General features: G+C 43.2%; 1 protein-coding gene across 1 annotated transcript in view; it reads right to left on the reverse strand.

The window, feature by feature from the left end:
- Positions 1–19,184, reverse strand: part of LOC149451734 (alpha-2-macroglobulin-like protein 1) — a 151,645-nt gene that overhangs the window by 99,890 nt on the left and 32,571 nt on the right. Inside the window, exons 10-17 of the mRNA XM_089690325.1 lie at positions 15,830–15,948; positions 15,547–15,714; positions 13,790–14,020; positions 12,462–12,525; positions 10,247–10,392; positions 6,787–6,936; positions 5,700–5,882; positions 5,424–5,529 (exon numbers count right to left, since the gene is read on the reverse strand). Of these exons, the coding sequence (XP_089546451.1) occupies positions 5,424–5,529; positions 5,700–5,882; positions 6,787–6,936; positions 10,247–10,392; positions 12,462–12,525; positions 13,790–14,020; positions 15,547–15,714; positions 15,830–15,948 (1,167 nt within the window). The remainder of the gene's footprint in view (positions 1–5,423; positions 5,530–5,699; positions 5,883–6,786; positions 6,937–10,246; positions 10,393–12,461; positions 12,526–13,789; positions 14,021–15,546; positions 15,715–15,829; positions 15,949–19,184) is intronic.

Genomic DNA, 19,184 nt, shown 5'->3' on the forward strand with positions numbered 1-19,184 from the left:
CAGCTGCTGCTGGTGGAGCTGCCACTGCTCCTACCACCCCACCCCTCCCCTGCTGCCATGGCAGCGGAACGCGAGCGCACAGGGCCCACAGTGTCTGAGGATGGACGTTGGCGCACAAAGGCAGAGACCAACTGACTACATAGGTGGTTTTTATAGTACGTTATTTTGGCCTCCCTCTCAGCAGGTGTGAAAAAGGCCACCATTTTTGAACGGTAGCGAGGGTCCAACAAGGTGGACAGCCAAAAGTCATCCCTCTGTCTGATGGTTATTATTCGGCTGTCGCTACGCAAGCAACCGAGCATGCTATGGGCCATTTGTGCCAAGGAATGCGAGGGACTCCCTGCCTCCATCTCCACAGCATACTGCCACGGTGCGTCTGGGTCCTCTGTCTCCTCCTCCTCCTCCTCTACCAGATGCTCCTGCTCCTCCACTCCTGTCCGCTGAGTGGAAAAACCACCCATTTCACTCAATAATTCCTGAGCACAAATGTCCTCCTCTACCTCCTCCTCTTCTTCCTGTCCTGCCCCCACAGGGGTCATGTGGCGTTGAGATCTGTGCGCCACGTCTACCGCACCCTGACCAGCCATTGTTAACAGCATTTGTTCAAGGACGTGCAACAGAGGAATGACGTCGTTCATCCCATAGTCCTGCCGACTCACGAATAGCGTGGCCTCCTCAAAGGGCCTGAGCAAGCGCAGGTGTCACGCATGAGCTGCCAATGGCTGACATCGAAGTTACACAGGGGAGTACCTTTATCCGCTTGTAACATCAGGAAATCGGTGATGGCCTTTCGCTGTTCGTAAAGGCGGTCTAACATGTGTAGGGTTGAATTCCACCTTGTTGCAACGTCGCAGATCAGGCGATGCTGTGGAATTCCGTTCTGCCGCTGCAGCTCAAGGAGGGTGTGCTTTGCGGTGTAGGAATGGCTGAAATGCATGCAAAGTTTACGTGACATTTTAAGGATGTCTTGCAGTGGGATGGTGGATTTTAAGAACCGCTTGACAACCAGATTGAACACGTGAGCCATGCATGGCGCATGGCACAACCTTCCTTGACGCAGAGCAGACACCATGTTCTTTCCGTTGTCGGTCAACATGGTTCCGATTTTCAGTTTGCGCGGAGACAGCCATCTGTCGATTTCTCTGTTCATTACACTCAGAAGTTCCTCCCCTGTGTGACTACGTTCGCCAAGGCATACCAGGTGCAGAACAGCGTGACACCGTTGCGCCCTGCACATGTGATATGCCGGTCGGGTAATGGGACTTGGCACGGGGGTGGCGGCTGAGGACACGGCGGAAGAAGAGGTGGTAGAGGCGGACATCTTTGCCGGACCAAGGACGTGCAAACGTGGAGGCAAAAGCGGCGTGACCTGTCCAAGTTGCTGGTGCGGCTGTGACGGCACCACGTTCACCCAGTGGGCCGTAAATGACATGTACTGTCCCTGACCATAGTTACAGCTCCACACGTCGGCGCTGCCGTGCACTTTGGCAGAGACCGACATGCTCAAAGACTGGCCCACCATGTCTTCTACATGTGAATGCAGGGCTGGCACTGCCTTTTTGGCGAAGAAATGACGGCTTGGCACTCTCCACCGCGGCGCGGCACAAGCCATCATTTCTCTGAAAGGTGCTGAGTCCACCACTTGGAAAGGGAGGGACTGCAGCACCAGCAACTTGGACAGGAGGACGTTCAGCTTTTGCACCGTCGGGTGCGTGCTCGCAAACTGTTGTCTCTTGGAAACGGATTCCAAGAAAGACTGCTGACGGAATCCGTGAAGAGGAGTAGCAGGAGAAGGAGCATCTGAACGAGCGGAAGATGCCAACGAGCGACAACTCCCCTCAGCAGAGGTGTTGGAGCCTTGACTGGCTGATGGAGGGCGATTGACGTCGGGTGACGGAGCAAGTAACGGAGCGGGTGATGGAGCGGGGGCTGGGGCGGGCAGAACCGCCGTATCTTTATCACGGTTTTCCCAGGCCACCAAATGGCGACGCTGCATATGCTGCCGCAACGCTGTAGTCCCAACATGGGCCCCCTGGCCACGCTTGACTTTCTGGCCACATAGTCGACATACGGCTACGTTTACTTCCTCGGGCGGCTTGACGAAAAATTGCCACACCGCCGAGTAGGAAACTTTGCCCCCGATACTCCTCACTGGCTGACTGCTGCTTCCTCCGTGCACACCGGCACCACTACTGGCCGTGGTGGTAGGCTGCAGTGGAGCTGGTGCTCTACTCCGTGGACGTTTGGCTCCACTGACACTGCTGCGACCCTGCTGCTGTCTCCTGGGCAACCCACCGACTGTTTTGCTCGCTGCCAAGCTGCCACCCTCTTCTCCTGATGATGCGGAAGAAATTGCCTGATGACGACGAGGCTGCCAAGTGCGATCAACCTCCTCATCATCAAGTAGGGTCTCCGCCTCACTACTAGCCCCCTCGGCTGCGTCTGGGTCAGGAGACAGACCTGTCTCTAGACCGGCTACCGAGCCACTCTCCTCGCCACTACTTCTTCGCCTGGCTGCTGAAAAGGCGGATGTCTCCCCCCGTTCCTGACCGCCCTCTGTTAGCTCTTCCTCACTGTACAGTGGGGCTGAGCCCACAGCATGCGATACTTCGCTTGGTGAGGGAACACCAAAGGACAGGGGCAGGTAGAGGACACGTGATTTCAGTGGGCTTGGTCCCGGGCCATGCCAACTAACGGTTGTGTCTGACGTACCCACCGACCGTTGGCTGTAGGTGTCAGAGGTGACCTGGGAAGAGGAAGACGACCGAGCCAACCAATCGACGACGGCAGGGTTGTCGGTGGAGACACGACCGCTGGATGACACCGGGAGCACTGGCCTCTGGCTGCGAATAGTGCTGCCTCGACCCCTTCCTCTGCTGCCACGTCTGCTCGCTCCTAAAACATTGCCTCCTCTGCCACTCCTCTGCATGTTGTCTGACATACTCTTTAATTAAACGATTATGTGTCCCTGAGTAACAATTCTGTGTCCCTGAGTAACAATTCTGTGTCTGTGCGAGTAACAATTCTGTGGCCCTAAGTAACAGTTCTGTGGCCCTCAGTAACAATTCTGTGTCCCTGATTAACGTTTCTGTGGCCCCAAGTAACAGTTCTGTGGCCCTCAGTAACAATTCTGTGTCTGTGCGAGTAACAATTCTGTGTCTGTGCGAGTAACAATTCTGTGGCCCTAAGTAAAGTTTCTGTGGCCCTAAGTAACAATTCTCTGGCACTCAGTAACAATTCTGTCTGTCCCTGAGTAACAATTCTCTGGCACTCAGTAACAATTCTGTCTGTCCCTGAGTAAAAATTCTGTGGCCCTAAGTAAAGTTTCTGGGGCCCTGAGTAACAATTATCTGGCACTCAGTAACAATTCTGTCTGTCCCTGAGTAACAATTCTCTGGCACTCAGTAACAATTCTGTCTGTCCCTGAGTAAAAATTCTCTGGCCCTAAGTAAAGTTTCTGGGGCCCTGAGTAACAATTATCTGGCACTCAGTAACAATTCTGTCTGTCCCTGAGTAACAATTCTCTGGCACTCAGTAACAATTCTGTCTGTCCCTGAGTAAAAATTCTCTGGCCCTAAGTAAAGTTTCTGTGGCCCTGAGTAACAATTCTCTGGCACTCCGTAACAATTCTGTCTGTCCCTGAGTAACAATTCTCTGGCACTCAGTAACAATTCTGTCTGTCCCTGAGTAAAAATTCTGTGGCCCTAATTAAAGTTTCTGTGGCCCTAAGTAACAATTCTCTGGCACTCAGTAACAATTCTGTCTGTCCCTGAGTAACAATTCTCTGGCACTCGGTAACAATTCTGTCTGTCCCTGAGTAACAATTCTCTGGCACTCAGTAACAATTCTGTCTGTCCCTGAGTAAAAATTCTGTGGCCCTAATTAAAGTTTCTGTGGCCCTAAGTAACAATTCTCTGGCACTCAGTAACAATTCTGTCTGTCCCTGAGTAACAATTATCTGGCACTCCGTAACAATTCTGTCTGTCCCTGAGTAACAATTCTCTGGCACTCAGTAACAATTCTGTCTGTCCCTGAGTAAAAATTCTGTGGCCCTAAGTAAAGTTTCTGTGGCCCTGAGTAACAATTCTCTGGCACTCCGTAACAATTCTGTCTGTCCCTGAGTAACAATTCTCTGGCACTCAGTAACAATTCTGTCTGTCCCTGAGTAAAAATTCTGTGGCCCTAATTAAAGTTTCTGTGGCCCTAAGTAACAATTCTCTGGCACTCAGTAACAATTCTGTCTGTCCCTGAGTAACAATTCTCTGGCACTCCGTAACAATTCTGTCTGTCCCTGAGTAAAAATTCTGTGGCCCTAATTAAAGTTTCTGTGGCCCTAAGTAACAATTCTCTGGCACTCAGTAACAATTCTGTCTGTCCCTGAGTAACAATTCTCTGGCACTCCGTAACAATTCTGTCTGTCCCTGAGTAACAATTCTCTGGCACTCAGTAACAATTCTGTCTGTCCCTGAGTAAAAATTCTGTGGCCCTAAGTAAAGTTTCTGTGGCCCTGAGTAACAATTCTCTGGCACTCCGTAACAATTCTGTCTGTCCCTGAGTAACAATTCTCTGGCACTCAGTAACAATTCTGTCTGTCCCTGAGTAAAAATTCTGTGGCCCTAATTAAAGTTTCTGTGGCCCTAAGTAACAATTCTCTGGCACTCAGTAACAATTCTGTCCCTGAGTAACAATTCTGTGGCCCTAATAACGTTTCTGTGGCCCTAAGTAACAATTCTCTGGCACTGAGTAACAATTCTGTCTGTCCCTGATTATGAATTCTGTGGCCCTAACTAGCGTTTCTTTGTCCCTAAATAACGATTCTGTGGCCCTCATTAACAAGTCTGTGTCCCTGAGTAATGGTTCTCTGTCCCTAAGTAACTTTTCTCTGTCCCCAATTATCGTTTCTGTGGCCCTAACTCTGTCCCTGTCCCTAGTACAGAGCGGTCTGCCTCTGTTCAATAACTGCAGGCAAATGAAGAATTCCAAAATGGCCACTATTTATAGCTCGACCATTACACAGTGCTGGCTGGCTGGCTGCTGATAGGCTGATGCGATCACATGTAGTTGAGGAATGCATTATGGGTCAGCGCGCCTTGTCTGCGCGCCTTCCCAGACATCCCCGCTCCGTCGCCGCACATGTCAGCCGCCATTTTCTGAAAAATTTCGAATTAGGGTATTTTTCGGATTCGGCACGAATCGAAATTTTTCCGATATTCGACTCGAATTCCACTTCGGATACTTCGATTCGCTCATCTCTAACAGAAACCATTACTTTTGGCAATTGTACCATACAAAGCAGAATCTAGATCTGTTTCAAGAGACAGATTTTATACAACATAAAAGCAAGAATGATTTTTGTCTAGATTAGTAAAGAATTAATTCTAGAATGGAATGTAACACTGGAATTCTAAGAAAGACCATCTCACCAATATGAGGTGCTCCGTAACTTGACCAGGCTGAGACCAGTGGATAATGGGAACATACCACAGGTTTCCTCACCTGAGTGTTTGTAAGAACCTTTTGTCCAGTATACTGAAAATGGAAATATAGAAAATAACACATTAAAAAGTACAATCAATGGAAAAAGGATGGTACTGAAGAATTAGAATGGGTTTAGCCATGTTTACATTTGACACAGTATAATCACCTGCTTTTATTCAGTTATAGATTTCTGTAATTCTTCTATATAGCTTTTGCTTTACCTGAATAAGTGTAAACACATCGGGAGCTGATGATTGTACGGAATATGGCAAGTTATAGGATCGTTTTTTGCGTTGATATGCACCATATGAATAAACAAAATTATAGTAGAAGCATACAGGTTTATTCTCGTGTACACGATAGGGGTAGCCATACCGCCTTCTCTGTGCAAGAAGACTGTATACCTATGGGGAAAAAAACGATATACAGTAGAAACTTTGTAAGGATTGTGTTGGTGATTTAGGAACACAGGTTGCTAAAATCACAATTGCAACTAGTCTTATATAAGGAAACTATTCCCCACTTTACAATCTTCATTTTTATTTCAAAGGTTGGTGATAAATAATATTATGAATAAGGATTAATCAAGGGACATCTCAATAAATCATGGGTCCAGGGGCCAACTGACCATTTGGAAACTCGGGAACTGCCCGAGGGCCTGGGGTCAGTAGGGGGGCCCATGAGATGCCCCTGTTACCTTTTTCATAGGCTTTTTTGAGTTTGGGCAAGGACACAGGGGCCCCATGATCCCCTATTGCCCGGGGGCCCCATGAGTTGTCAGTCCGCCCCTGCATGGGTCCCATGATACTTTAAATACCAACTCCAGGCAAAATGTTTTTGTGGCATACAGTGGGCACAGGACTAATCCTATGTGAGGTTTTAGATGCTGTGTGTTTCGGAGGTGGTGGTGGGGGCATTTGCTTTACCGCCTCTTCTAACACATGTCACTTGTGCAGACAGTGGAGGGAAATCTCCATAGTAGGGACACATACAGCAATAAAATCCTAACAGAGGCTTGATCCCTTTACTACTCCACTATAAAAATGCTTCTGGTACTGTATCCCCACCTTGGAGAAATCAATGTAATGTTCTCAAGTGCACTTCCTTAGAGCAGTATGGTCATAAAAGTAAAGGTGCTGAAATGACCAGGATGGACAGCAATGTCAATATAAATCTTGAGGATATAGTACTGACTGTACTGGGCCCCAGTAGTCTTTGGCTTTATCACCATTTTTTGTGCTGGTGTTACAGAAGGGGGGTTTACACACTAAATTCTAACAAGCGGCACATTAAAATGGGCCAACTTACCATATCACTGGAGATATCAGTTTCTGGCCTCAGAAGCATAACACCTTCATCCACTGACCTCACTGAACACAAAGACCCAGGCTGTGCATTTACATGTAGAGTACTCTGTGAGTTTGGGGAAACCTCTCTTTTTGAAAATGCTAGTTTCACCTGGAAATAAAACATGAGATGATAAAGTTCTAGGTGCAATACCTGCCAAAGCTGGTATGAAATCTGAAAGATTATCTGAAAGGAAGATGCATTTTTGTAACCTGGAGCTTGGTTTCTTTATACCAAAATCCCCCCTTTCACAGTTTGTACAACCTCTCTAAATTCAATATGCAAGGAACCATGCATGATCTCAATTTAGTTTGCTATTACTGTCTATAGTACACAGTTGTCATTTTTACACTTTGCTTTCTATACAAATTTATTGGAAGTGAAATATGCATTTTTAGACATTAAAGAGGTGAGACCCTTGATTTGGTCATGGGTTTATGTACATGTGGGTGTAGTTTGGGGGATTAGGACATCAATGTAAATCAGAGGGACAGGGCTGTATTTACTATATTCGTAGCCAAGAAGCTAAGATAATAGTGAGAGAGCTAATTAGATCCAAGGACTGCTGCTAAAGGCTCCTCACCTGCTTCAGCAGCTGCCCTCAGAGAAGGTTCATGTACCTACTCTGCACTCAGGGGCTACTAGGTTTTTAGGGGTCCAATGATCGTCTAAAGAAGGTGGTCATTTCCAAACAGGAGCATAGCTAGGATGGTCTAAACAGGCCAAAGTCAGTGCAAAATGCAGTATCTAAGGGTCTGCAGAGTGCAGCCAGGAAAGGTCTGGGGATTGTCTGCAATTAGGAAGATGTAGCAGCAGGAGAACAAAATGAGACAGGTTCAGATTTAAACCACAGGTTGGGTATTGGGAATCAGCAGATTTGCCATGTTGAATCCCAGAAAAAAGTGAAAAACTAGAGTACGTGTAGATTCTGCAGACAAACATCTAGTGCAGCTCTATAGATCCATTCAATCAGCAACCTGTAGCTTGACTGACAAGCTGTCATCAGCTCTACAGGTTGTTGCTATCATCTCTTTTGCCAGCAGTGTGGAATACAGCAGCTGACTCAAGAAAGCAAATCCTACTATGACTTTGCGCAGCCTGCAATAATTTTTCTCTGAATACCCTGCAACTGTGTGTCGCAATATATACCTGCACGGGGCGGACTGACAACTCATGGGGCCCTCGGGCAATAGGGGATTTTTATTTGGTACACAGTTTTAATAAATTCCCTGCTTATGGTTTTTATTGTAAGTTGTTAAATAGACAAAAATGTTATAAATACATTTTAAGCTTTTTTCATCGCTTTTAAAAATGCTTTTTGGTTAAATTTTATATACACTGTAATGCAGAGGCTGGTAGCTAGAGAGTCTGCTTGTATATAAATCTATTGTGAGCACTCTTTTTGGCTGGTATGGTGATCAGATTATTAGAAACCATTCTGATTGGTTCCTGATCGCTGGTCTGAGACTTGACAGCTTTTGGTGACATTAGGGTCCCTAAGCTTAAAACATGCACCTTTTAGCTCTGAAATTAAACATAGATTACTATTCTCACTCTGCTGGTAATATAGAAATTTCAGACATAAGAGATTAAGCTAAAAAGACTAGTTTATTGTGTGTCAAGGAAAAATCAGGACTGATCACAACACTGGTGAATTACTGAGTGTTTGAAACTGATTGGAGCAGGGGCATGTAATACTTTCTGTAATGTTACAGAATTTTGATTTTGCCAATGAAAACTGTAGACTGGAAAAGCAAGAAGATGGCCAAGACTTGATTTAGTGAACATGAGGGGTGAACCCAACAGATCAATGGTCTTTATAAAGGCAAGGAAATTTCTGACATACAACAGCTATCATGTGGCAAAAGATCAGTAAACTGGAAATGTCACAACTTTACTTATATTTCTTTTCATTAGAAATACTTTTTTTTAAACATTTTTTGATTTCTGATATACAAAGTAATAAACCTCATATGGATGTAACCAGGTAAAAAAGATGTGAAAACGGTAAAAAACAAGAACAACCAAAAAAACCCACAAAACATCTACATCTGTAAATAATTGCATTGTCTAATAACTTTAGTCAAGCTTTTTTAAGGATGAATCAACCTACAAATGTGTTCAGTGGTTTAGAGGCCTCTTCTACATTTATATTTTAAACTGCTGAAGCATTGCTTTTTACCACTAGAAGAACTGGCAAAGGAAAGTTACATGAAGATAATTGAAGCTGTATTAAACCCCAAAATAAAAATATGTTATATTGCAACTCATCAATTCTTACATGTGATGCCTGCATTAGTATTTTTATGAGGGGGGGTTTCTTTTACTCTCACCTAGTTTCCAGCCAGTAAGTCTATTATTTTTCAACTTCCTTTACCAGACCAAGCTATCCAGATAAAGTAGCAGTTAGAGTGTTGAGACACATCATTTAAAGGATAAGTTCAACTTTTATAAAAAAAAATAATAAATGCACATTTTTTGCAGGTAAAAAGATCTGCATTTACTATTTTTTTTTAGGAGCTTGCAAAGCATTTCACCAAGGACCAGTGCTTAACAGTGCAGTAGTAGTTCATTGCAGGGGCGGACTGACAACTCATGGGGCCCCCGGGCAATAGGGGATCATGGAGCCCCTGTGTCCTTGCCCAAACTCAAAAAAGCCTATGAAAAAGGTACCAGGGGCATCTCATGGGGCCCCCTACTGACCCCAGGCCCTCGGGCAGTGCCCGAGTTTCCAAATGGTCAGTCCGCCCCTGGTTCATTGAGAACTACAATCCAACATCCGCAAAGTATGTTGGTACTTGTAGTTCATTCATTCACAGAACTTTGTGAATGAATGACGCAGCCGTATGGGCAGAGCCCCACACGGCCACGCTTTTTTCAAAAACTGACAGCTGGTACAGGGATCAGCAAGCAGTTGCAGCAGTGGGAACGTGTTACATGTTTCACCCTAAAAATGCTTCTCAAAGGTGAACTTTAACACTGACAGGGGAGGTTACAATGGTCAGTGTTATTTCATTTATGCAAAACCTTCATTCCAAAACGAAAAAAAAACTATTGTTGCAATTGCTTAAATAGCATTAGCTGGAGTTCGGCTTTACTTTGTTAGTCAAGTCCATCTAACACTACCCTCTCCCAAATTGACAATGCTGCTGTCCAAAGGTGTCTCTGTTGCTCCTCCAGTGGAGTGGAGACAACCTAAGACAGGAAGTAGGTCACTGGCCAGGTCACCAAGTGAAAACAAGGAAAGAAGCCAAAAAAAGAAAACCAATGCAGCCAATACATTTAAGGACTGATAAGCTGCAATTTTTGTTTTGAGGGTTAAAGCCATTTTAACGTATCTCAACTAAATGCACATTGTGCTTTCACCATGTTGTCATTAACTGGACGTGTTGTTAACTGCCTCAGTAAGGCATTGATTTACCTTATTATTGAAGCATTTATTGACATGGAACATTTCAGTGTCAGCTAATATTTGTCCATTGCCAGGTAATACATATGCGAGGATGTGTGCCATGGGAGCAAGGTTAGCAGTGACCAGAAGAGGGACTACTATGGTGCCCATCATTACTAGACAAAGAAAGACCACATTTTATTAAAACAGCAGTGCAATAAAGTCATACATGTACATCACAGCTAGCAAAATATCAAATGATTTCCATACACACTAGGTTTATAAATGGGTGAATCCTAGGATCCCCTAATCTTTACTTTAGGTTCATCACACTTTCACCAAAACTACAATGTTTTCCCATCATTAGTCAGTAAAATATCCACCTGTTCCAAGATTTGCCAACAATGGGAGTTAAAATGTATCTGTAAAGGAAATCACTTATACACGGGGCATTCAGAAAGTTTCCACACTCTTACACAAACACACACATGTTAAAAAAGTACAGAAACTTTTTGAAGAACCCTTGTATATGTAATATAATATTACCTAATACAGTATGTCATATTTATATATGTAGAAAGTAAACAAATAAGCCTCTCAGTAATGCAATTACTAGGCTGCAGCTAGAAGGAGCTCTAATGATTTGTAGCATGACTTCTGGAGACTAACAACCAACAAGCTCACATTAAACTCGAAATAAGCAAGTGAGTCTCATGTGTTTTCTGCCTCATCTTTGAATACAGATACTGTAGGCTGCACCTTTGTCATACCTCACACTCAGATAACCGATAATCCTGTAATTTATACAGTATGTTTCTGACTGACATCCTAATATTTGGAAAAATATCTTCCAATGTTGAATTATGGAGACCTACATTGCTCATGCACAGTTAAAATGCATATGAAGTAAAAAATATTATTCAGTTTAGTTCTGAAAAGAGTAATGTGAGTGGTGAGGGGTTATAACCATTGTCGGGTTTTTATTACTGTCTCTGTCCCCATTAGAGAGATATTTGTCCTAATGACATTGTCAATGATGTTGTCACTGGGACTAAATGTAAGGGAGAAACTAGTATTAAAATAGAACTATAGGCAAAACTGTTTTCTTCATTGTGGATAGAGCAAGGGAAGTTTAGAATTTTTTTTCGCCATCTGTGCCCCCTTACAGAAATCTCCCTTCACTTCCTGTCTCATAGACAAACAGGAAGTGAGAGGAAATCCCTAGAAATTAAGGGAATTCCTTGGGGACTCTCAGGTCACCAGAACCAGTGTCCCCATAGGAAGAGTTCCCCTCTATTTGACAACCCGTAATTTGCAATTTTCTTTTACTTTAACTTTCAATGGTAATGACAAACAGGACAAATAGAGAGAGTGAATCTCCTTAGCAGGCACAGACAGCAATAAAAACTGACATGGGTTCTAATCCCCCTCCACTCTACCCAAAAGTAACAAAAAAAAAAAGTTTTGCCTTTAGTTATACTTTAAGAGTTGCCACCAGAACAGGCATACAAGGAAAATCTTATAAAGGGGACACTTGTTCAGGTGACAACAGTCACTATTAGAGATATTTTTTTCTCACTTTCTGTTGTGTCTACAGAACAGGAAGTGAATGGAGATCTCCCCAGTGGGATACAGATGAAAAAACCTGACAGCAGTTTTTACCATTCCCTACTCCATCCAAAATGAAAAGAAAATATTTGGCTTTATTTATAATGTAAGCTGTATGGCTGCTTAAGAAGCATAGGTCTCCATATTGTTTCCAGAGCATGCCAAGTGCATTGGGTTAGAAATGTGATTGTATTCACTCAAACTGATGGATCTCTGGAAATGGTCTCCATTTTTTGCATTTAAATGACTGATCTTTAACAATTTGTTTGTGCTTGAGACCATGCTGGACTGACTGGATCAGTCACTGGTCATGGGTGGGTGGATATATGGGTGAGTAGGGAGATGTCCCTCCGGTAGGGTGTGCCCAATGATGAATACTGGCGGCAAGCCCTCTTAGGGCTTGGGTTGCTGCCTTTTTTGGTATGGCCTTAAGGTTGCTTCCACATGTAAACTTGGAATAGTAGGAAAGAAGGTGCACCTGGTGTCCAAAATAATGCAATATTGGTGGTAGATAAAGAGGTGTTTATTGAGTTCAGCGACAAGTACATCTTTAACAATGGCCTTTAACAATTTAACAAGTTATCTTTAGAAATGGCTGTCAATCTACAAAAAACCACAAAATAAAACAAAATGTTACCAGAACTTCTGTTAATTCTGATTTTCTCCTGGCCATTCATTACAAGTTTCCCCTTTGAGACAATCTTTAGAAGAAAAATATTTTAAGGTGAATTTAAAACTGGGAAATACAAAAAGACCAGCAGATCTCACTTGCAATAATGTTTGTGTTACTGTTAGTAATCTTTCCAGATAGTCTCAATATATGTTACTGTCCTACTTCAGGTATGGGTAATGTTACAACAGTTCTGTTCTTTGCTTTTGGTTCTAGCATTCATTAGGCTAAAATGTTCTCGATTTTTGTACACCAAGAGGAAATTTGGGTAGGTACAGAAAGTTGTGGGTTGCTGTTGTCAGACACATATCTCACAACTTTCTGGGATGAGAGAGACACCTGAAGGACATGCTCCTACAATGCACCTGTGCAGACCAAAAAGAATTTATACGCTTTGCAGAGCAGTCCATAAAAACCTAAGCAGTCATGCACTGCCAAATTGAAAATGCCTAAATGCACATATCTGTACTTATTGGGCAGGGTAACAGAGCACCTATATTAATCTGACATGAGGGAGAAATTAACATCTACTGATATTATCATAGAATATCACCTGTTCCTAAAAGAACAGATGGACAGGAGTGTCTGCTATAGTGTGCTGCTGTCCTTAGCCATGGTATTTATTGCCCAGACTAAGTGACAATAGCACAAATACTAGGTAACAATAGTTTATAGGTTTTAGATACCCTGTGGTCCATATAAAATCAGCAAATTGGGGGAGGTATGATAGGGAGCTTAGATTTGGCTATCCATTACAGGTATAGACAATATTGACAGGTTGAGGGGAATGGACCAAAGCTCTGTACCTCAGAGGCTATCTGAGATTTACATAATAGAACTGGGATGAGTTTTGGGAGCTCCTGAAATACTTGGCAAGAATAAGAAGATACAATAGATGTTAATATGACCACATGGTAACCTAAACAATGGACTATGTGCTTACTCAAGGACTGTCAGGTCTGTCCTTTTGCTCCTGTCAGGTCTGTCCTTTTGCAGTTACCAGAATCTAGCCAAGCCACCAGTCTGAGGAGAGCTACTGTCTACAATTTCTATGTAGTGCCTGCAAGTTAATGTTACCTTAAGGTTCTGACAGCAACACGCAAAACCCTGAGACAGCAGCAAGTTCAGAAATTATGACAGAGAAATCTTGTCATTCAAATCCCAAATGTTTATGAAGCCAGGTGCTGGATTGTTTCTACCTACATATAAAATATCACTTTCAGGTGCATTGGCCCTCAGCATTGTTGGTATTTGTATGCCAATGCCACTGTGCGAAAATTAGAAATGGTTTATACCACATAATGGAGATCCAAAGTATCCTCTTGGGTCATCTGCTCACTGCGCCTCATGAGATAATCAATCTCTATTGGATTCTCTTGGTCACATGTTAGGGCACTGTCCGATGGTTGAACTTTTATGAAGCTGTTACTGGCAGAGTTAAATGAATTCAGGGTCTGATGTGCATCAACACTGTAAGGATTGAGTATTCCATATACCCGCTCTGGCTTTTTTTTCTGATACGAAGCCTAAGACGTAACACATTTCTGAGTTAGAATCTGTACACCATAAATTCCATCCTTTACAGAAATATAATTTCATTCTTCTGAAGAGAATCTCCCAATGGGCCACCTTGAAAACAAATACAAATGTCTGCATTGTCTACAGCAGCCAGTCAGATTACAGCAGTTTTTCTAGCATATTCTGACTGATAGCAATGCTTAACCAGTCAGATTTTAGATGTAAACCTTGGGATGTGAATCTGTTCCTAGATCTAGTCCGCCTTTAACACACTTTTTCACATAGTGGTCATAATGAGCAAAACTTTCAGCAGCTCTTTACACACAGACCCTACTTGTAGATGTATATCCAACACATGGCCTGCTTTGTTACCATGCATGGGTTTTTATACAGTTTATGTCTGAGACCATTTTCTGTTGTATATTATATTCTAGTCAACATCTATAAAGGCTGTTTTATAATGCCACACTTCAGGCTGTCAACTTTGATACCAAGCATTACATTTTGCTTTTCTATAAAGAATGTCCAAGGCAAGAGATAAAAAATAAGGTTTGGAGATAACTCTTTTATGCTTTTCCACATTAAAGATGTAGAACAATATAGACTCAAAACACACATCATTGTTACATCTCCAATCCATGAACAAAAGCTGCCTAAAATTTAAGGCAAGCCTTAGGTTGATGGTAGTTCCAGTACATCCTAATATCTACATGGACAGTTAGTTTATAAACAGGAAAAACAGGTGCTCTAACATAGAATAAAGCTACCAGGTATTTTTCTAGTTGTCAAGTAGTATGACCCTTCCTGCTATCCTTGTCTTAAGAGTGCAATGGAGCCAAAAGAGGGGCAAAAGAGCAAAAACAGGGGACAAAACCATAAAAAGCAAGGGCATTTATCCCATTATATAGCAAATGGATTTTCAGATAATACTTTACAGAGCAGTTGTGCTCAAAGTCATCAGGGGTACATGACCAACATGGATATGTACTTTGCTAGCTTTGGGTACAAATAGTCATAGATTTGTTGTACAGAATAACTGCAACCAAAATGGTTCTAATTTCTTAGGTTTTGATGAATGTTAGAACCTCTGTCAGGTTTATGTTGCCTCCTTGGGTAATTAGAATAGACAGTTTGGCCTGAGTATTACAGCACATCTTCCTACTTGCCTCCAAATGAAGGAAACATGAAGGTAGACTCATTGCATAGACTCTCTCAGAAGCAGCCATACTATGTGCTCTCTCCAAGGACATTGTAAAGAATACATACAGTAAGCCCAAAGTGCTTTTTAGTGTTGTAGGTGATTATGTACACAAAATACAGATAGACTTTAAGTTTGGACTGTTTATTATCTGGCAAAACTACACTAAGAATTTTGGGAGACGAGCGATCATCCATAATACTAAGATCTGACAAACCCATTGTGACTTTTCTTCCTACCCCAGGGAATTACTTACTCTGCCCAAATTATTGCAAATATGGCTTCAGTCTTGAGAAAATACATATATGAGGCCTTACCCTGCAAAGTCATACTCACTGTCAGATAAACTGGATGTCCATTCCATGGTTTTGTGTCCAATGAGAAACTCACTTCCCCCTTCTCATCTGTCTCATACACATGTTCCTTTATCACCGTGTCATATTTCTCTGTTACATACAATGTCTGAGATTTCATTGGGGATCCATCAGCACTGGCTGACTTTAACTATGAGAAGAGATTAAAACAGAGTAGGGCTGTTTAGAACACTATTAGGTGGAACTCCAAAGAAAAAGTTAAAGTCCACTCCTGATTCATCAGGTTACCAGCTGTCAATTCTTACCTTTCCCTTGTATTTCAGGCCTGTTTTGTAGTACAAGTCTGGTGTTTCTGTTTCTCCAAAGGTTACTTTAGCAATCATAGCTGAAACCTTGGAGCTGCCAGTCGCATTGGATTGGATCCCTGTAAAGAGAACAAAGAGGCTGTGTAGAGTATTCATTTTTTTTGTGTACCTAGCTGATAGTATGCAAGTCTTTCAGAACACTACAGAACAGTACACTACAGTAATACTAGAGTATTATGAGATGGAAGTTGTCAAGGAATAGGTATAAAACTAAGCAGATGCCCATAAGCCAGTTTTCTGTAGCTTCTATCGTGAAAGGGGGAAGGCTAGGAATAGACTTACTTGAATTGTAAGGGAAAATACTTCATTAAAGCCCAAAAACAGATTTTTTTGTGTAGTCAATACTTTGAAGAACCACCTTTTACTGCAATTAGAGCTGCAAGTTTTTTTGGGAATGTCTCTACCAGCTTTGCACTAGATCTAGAGCGTGAAATTTTTGCCCATTCTTCTTTGCAAAATAGCTCAAGCTCTGTCAGCAGGGCCGCTGTTAGACATCACGGGGCCCCGTACAGCCTACCTGACAGGGCCCCCTCACCCCCACCGCCAGAGACATTTCAAAATTATATTTATGGTAAAAATACACTAAAAATGTTGTTAATGTACCCAATACCAACAAAATTCCTGTACGGAGTTAATAAATAAAGCTGTGTGTGTAATTGAGGTCTTGGGGCTCATTCACATGGGTGCTGTGGCCTGTAGAGTGTGAATCAGTGGTTTGTTTATGTGGCTGGAGCCACTTGGAGCCGTATGCAGGTAACCTATGTTACACTATAGAAACTCTGCAGGTCTTAATTTGACAGGCATATAGACGCAGGTGTACAGCCCTGAACACAGACAGTGAACATTCAGGGCCACTTCCCCACGCCTGCACACCTGTCAGATGAAAACCTGTGTTCATACAGCTGCTGTGTCCCCATAGTGTAACAGGTGGCTCCAGCCACATGAACAACCCACTTATTCATGCTGTACAGGCTAGAGGACCTGTGTGAATGTGGCATTTTTGACAATTTTTTTACCTCAGCCCATTAATTTCAATGGGCTGACTAACGTGTGGGAACATGCAAAAATACTGCAGGCATATTATTTTAAAAGTGTGTTGCACTACTGTGCGGTGACATGCATTTTGATGGCTGTGAATGCATCTGTGTTTACTTGATGTGTGGAGGTGCATTTAAGTATTCATGGTACCCAGGGGCGGACTGACCATTTGGAAACTCAGGCACTGCCCGAGAGCCCGGGGTCAGTAGGGGGCCCCATGAGATGCCCCTGGTACCTTTTTCATAGGCTTTTTTGAGTTTGGGAAAGGACACAGGGGCCCCATGATCCCCTATTGCCCGGGTGCCCCATGAGTTGTCAGTCTGCCCCTGGTGGTACCTGCACACATCTGCAAAGGGCATTGCGTTTCTTTGCTGTGCAGGAAAATGCATGCTCTTGAATGTGTTTCTGCACCACAACTGGTGTGAACAAGTCCTAAGGGCCAGTTCACACTATAGAAACACAGTCTACATGTGTTCCAGATGCGCTTTTGCATGCACAGTTTTTACGCTTTTTTAGCACGTTCCGATGCATTTTTGATGCGTTTTTGACACGTTCCAGTGCATTTTTTATGCATTCCAGTTCTTTTTTCCCATCTTTTTCTTCAATTTAATTAGGGACATATGCGTTCCAGTGCGGTTTTGGTGTGTTCCGGTGCGTTTTACGGTGTTACAGTACAGTTCTGTGCAGATAAAATGCAGCCTGTTCTACTTTTTGTTCTGCAACCGGAACGCACTGGAACTGCAAGCACTGATGTGAACTATGACATTGACAACCATATAATCTACTTTCTGTGCATTTTGGATGCAAAAAAAAGCAACTGAAATGCATGTAGTGTGAACTGGCTCTGAGGGCTGGTTCACACTATAGAAACGCAGTCCAGATGCGTTCCGGATGCGTTCTTGCATGTGCATTTTTGCCACTTTCCGGTGCATTTTTTATGCATTTATGCTGTATTCCAGCGCGGTTTTTATGCATTTCAGTTCATTTTTTCCCCTCTAGTTTTCTTCAATTTAAATAGAGACATTCCAGGGCGTTTTTGATGCATTCCAGTGTGTTCAACTGCATTCCAGTACAGTTCTGTGCAGAAAAAATGCAGCATGTTCTATTTTTATTTCTGCAAACAGAACACACTGGAACTGCAAGCACTGATGTGAACTGTGACATTGACAACCATATCACCTACTTTCTGTGTGTTTTGGATGCAGAAAAAAAGCAACTGAAACGCATGTAGTGTGAACTGGCCCTAAAGGTTAGTATAGGTAAGGGAATGGGACTGACCAGGAATTGTGAATGCAATCAGACTAGTGGTGAGATACAATTAGGAATCTTATAATAATGTGAGATCTGAGTTGTAGGTGATAGGAGATGGGAAACATTAACTAGATCAGTAAATAAATAGTTAAATAAAAAGAGTTGAGCGGTGATATATAGATTTGCAGATGGAACAGGTGATGAAGGGGGGAGGGGGTAAAGTTGTATAATGAAAGAGGTTTGTAGCAGTGAACAGATCAGCAGTCTGGGGGAGAGGAGAGTAACAAAGTTGCAATGAAATGTAAACAGAAAGAAACATGAAAATGTCAAACTTGTGGAGCAGAGCAGGAGCGCCTCTAACATCACAACACTGAGCCACTGTGTGATAGAATGACAGGAGGCTAACAATTGAATTTAGCAGCTGCAGATGGGCTTGTCAGCTGCCTGGGCCCCCCTCCGCAGCTGAATAGGCCGGGCCCCCTACAGAAGGGCCAGGGGGTACCCCCTTATCAGAGGCCCTGTCTGTCAGATTGGATGTAGAGTGTCTGTAAACAACAATTTTCAAGTCTTGCCACAGATTCTCAATTGGATTTAGGTCTGGACTTTGACTGGGCCATTCTAACACATGAATATGCTTTAATCGAAACCATTCCATTGTAGCTCTGACTGTATGTTTAGGGTCGTTGTCCTGCTGGAAGGTGAACCTCTGCCCCAGTCTCAAGTCTTTTGCAGACTCAAACAGGTTTTCTTCAAAGATTGCCCTGTATTTAGCGCCTTCCATCTTCCCATCAACTCTGACCAAATTCCCTGTCCCTGCTGAAGAAAATCATCCCAACAACATGATGCTGCCGCCACCATGTTTCACGGTAGGGATGGTGTGTTCAGGGTGATGTGCAGTGTTAGTTTTCTGAGTTCCAGAGGATGGGGGAGGCTCTGGAGAAGTCCTGGAGATGGGCATGGGAGGAGGAGACAAGGGAGCTAGAGAGCAGGAGGTCGTGGGAGGAGC

The sequence above is a fragment of the Staurois parvus genome, unplaced genomic scaffold (assembly GCF_062004578.1).
Source record: "Staurois parvus isolate SC_StPar_1 unplaced genomic scaffold, SC_StPar_1.0 ptg000525l, whole genome shotgun sequence".
NCBI lineage: Eukaryota > Metazoa > Chordata > Amphibia > Anura > Ranidae > Staurois > Staurois parvus.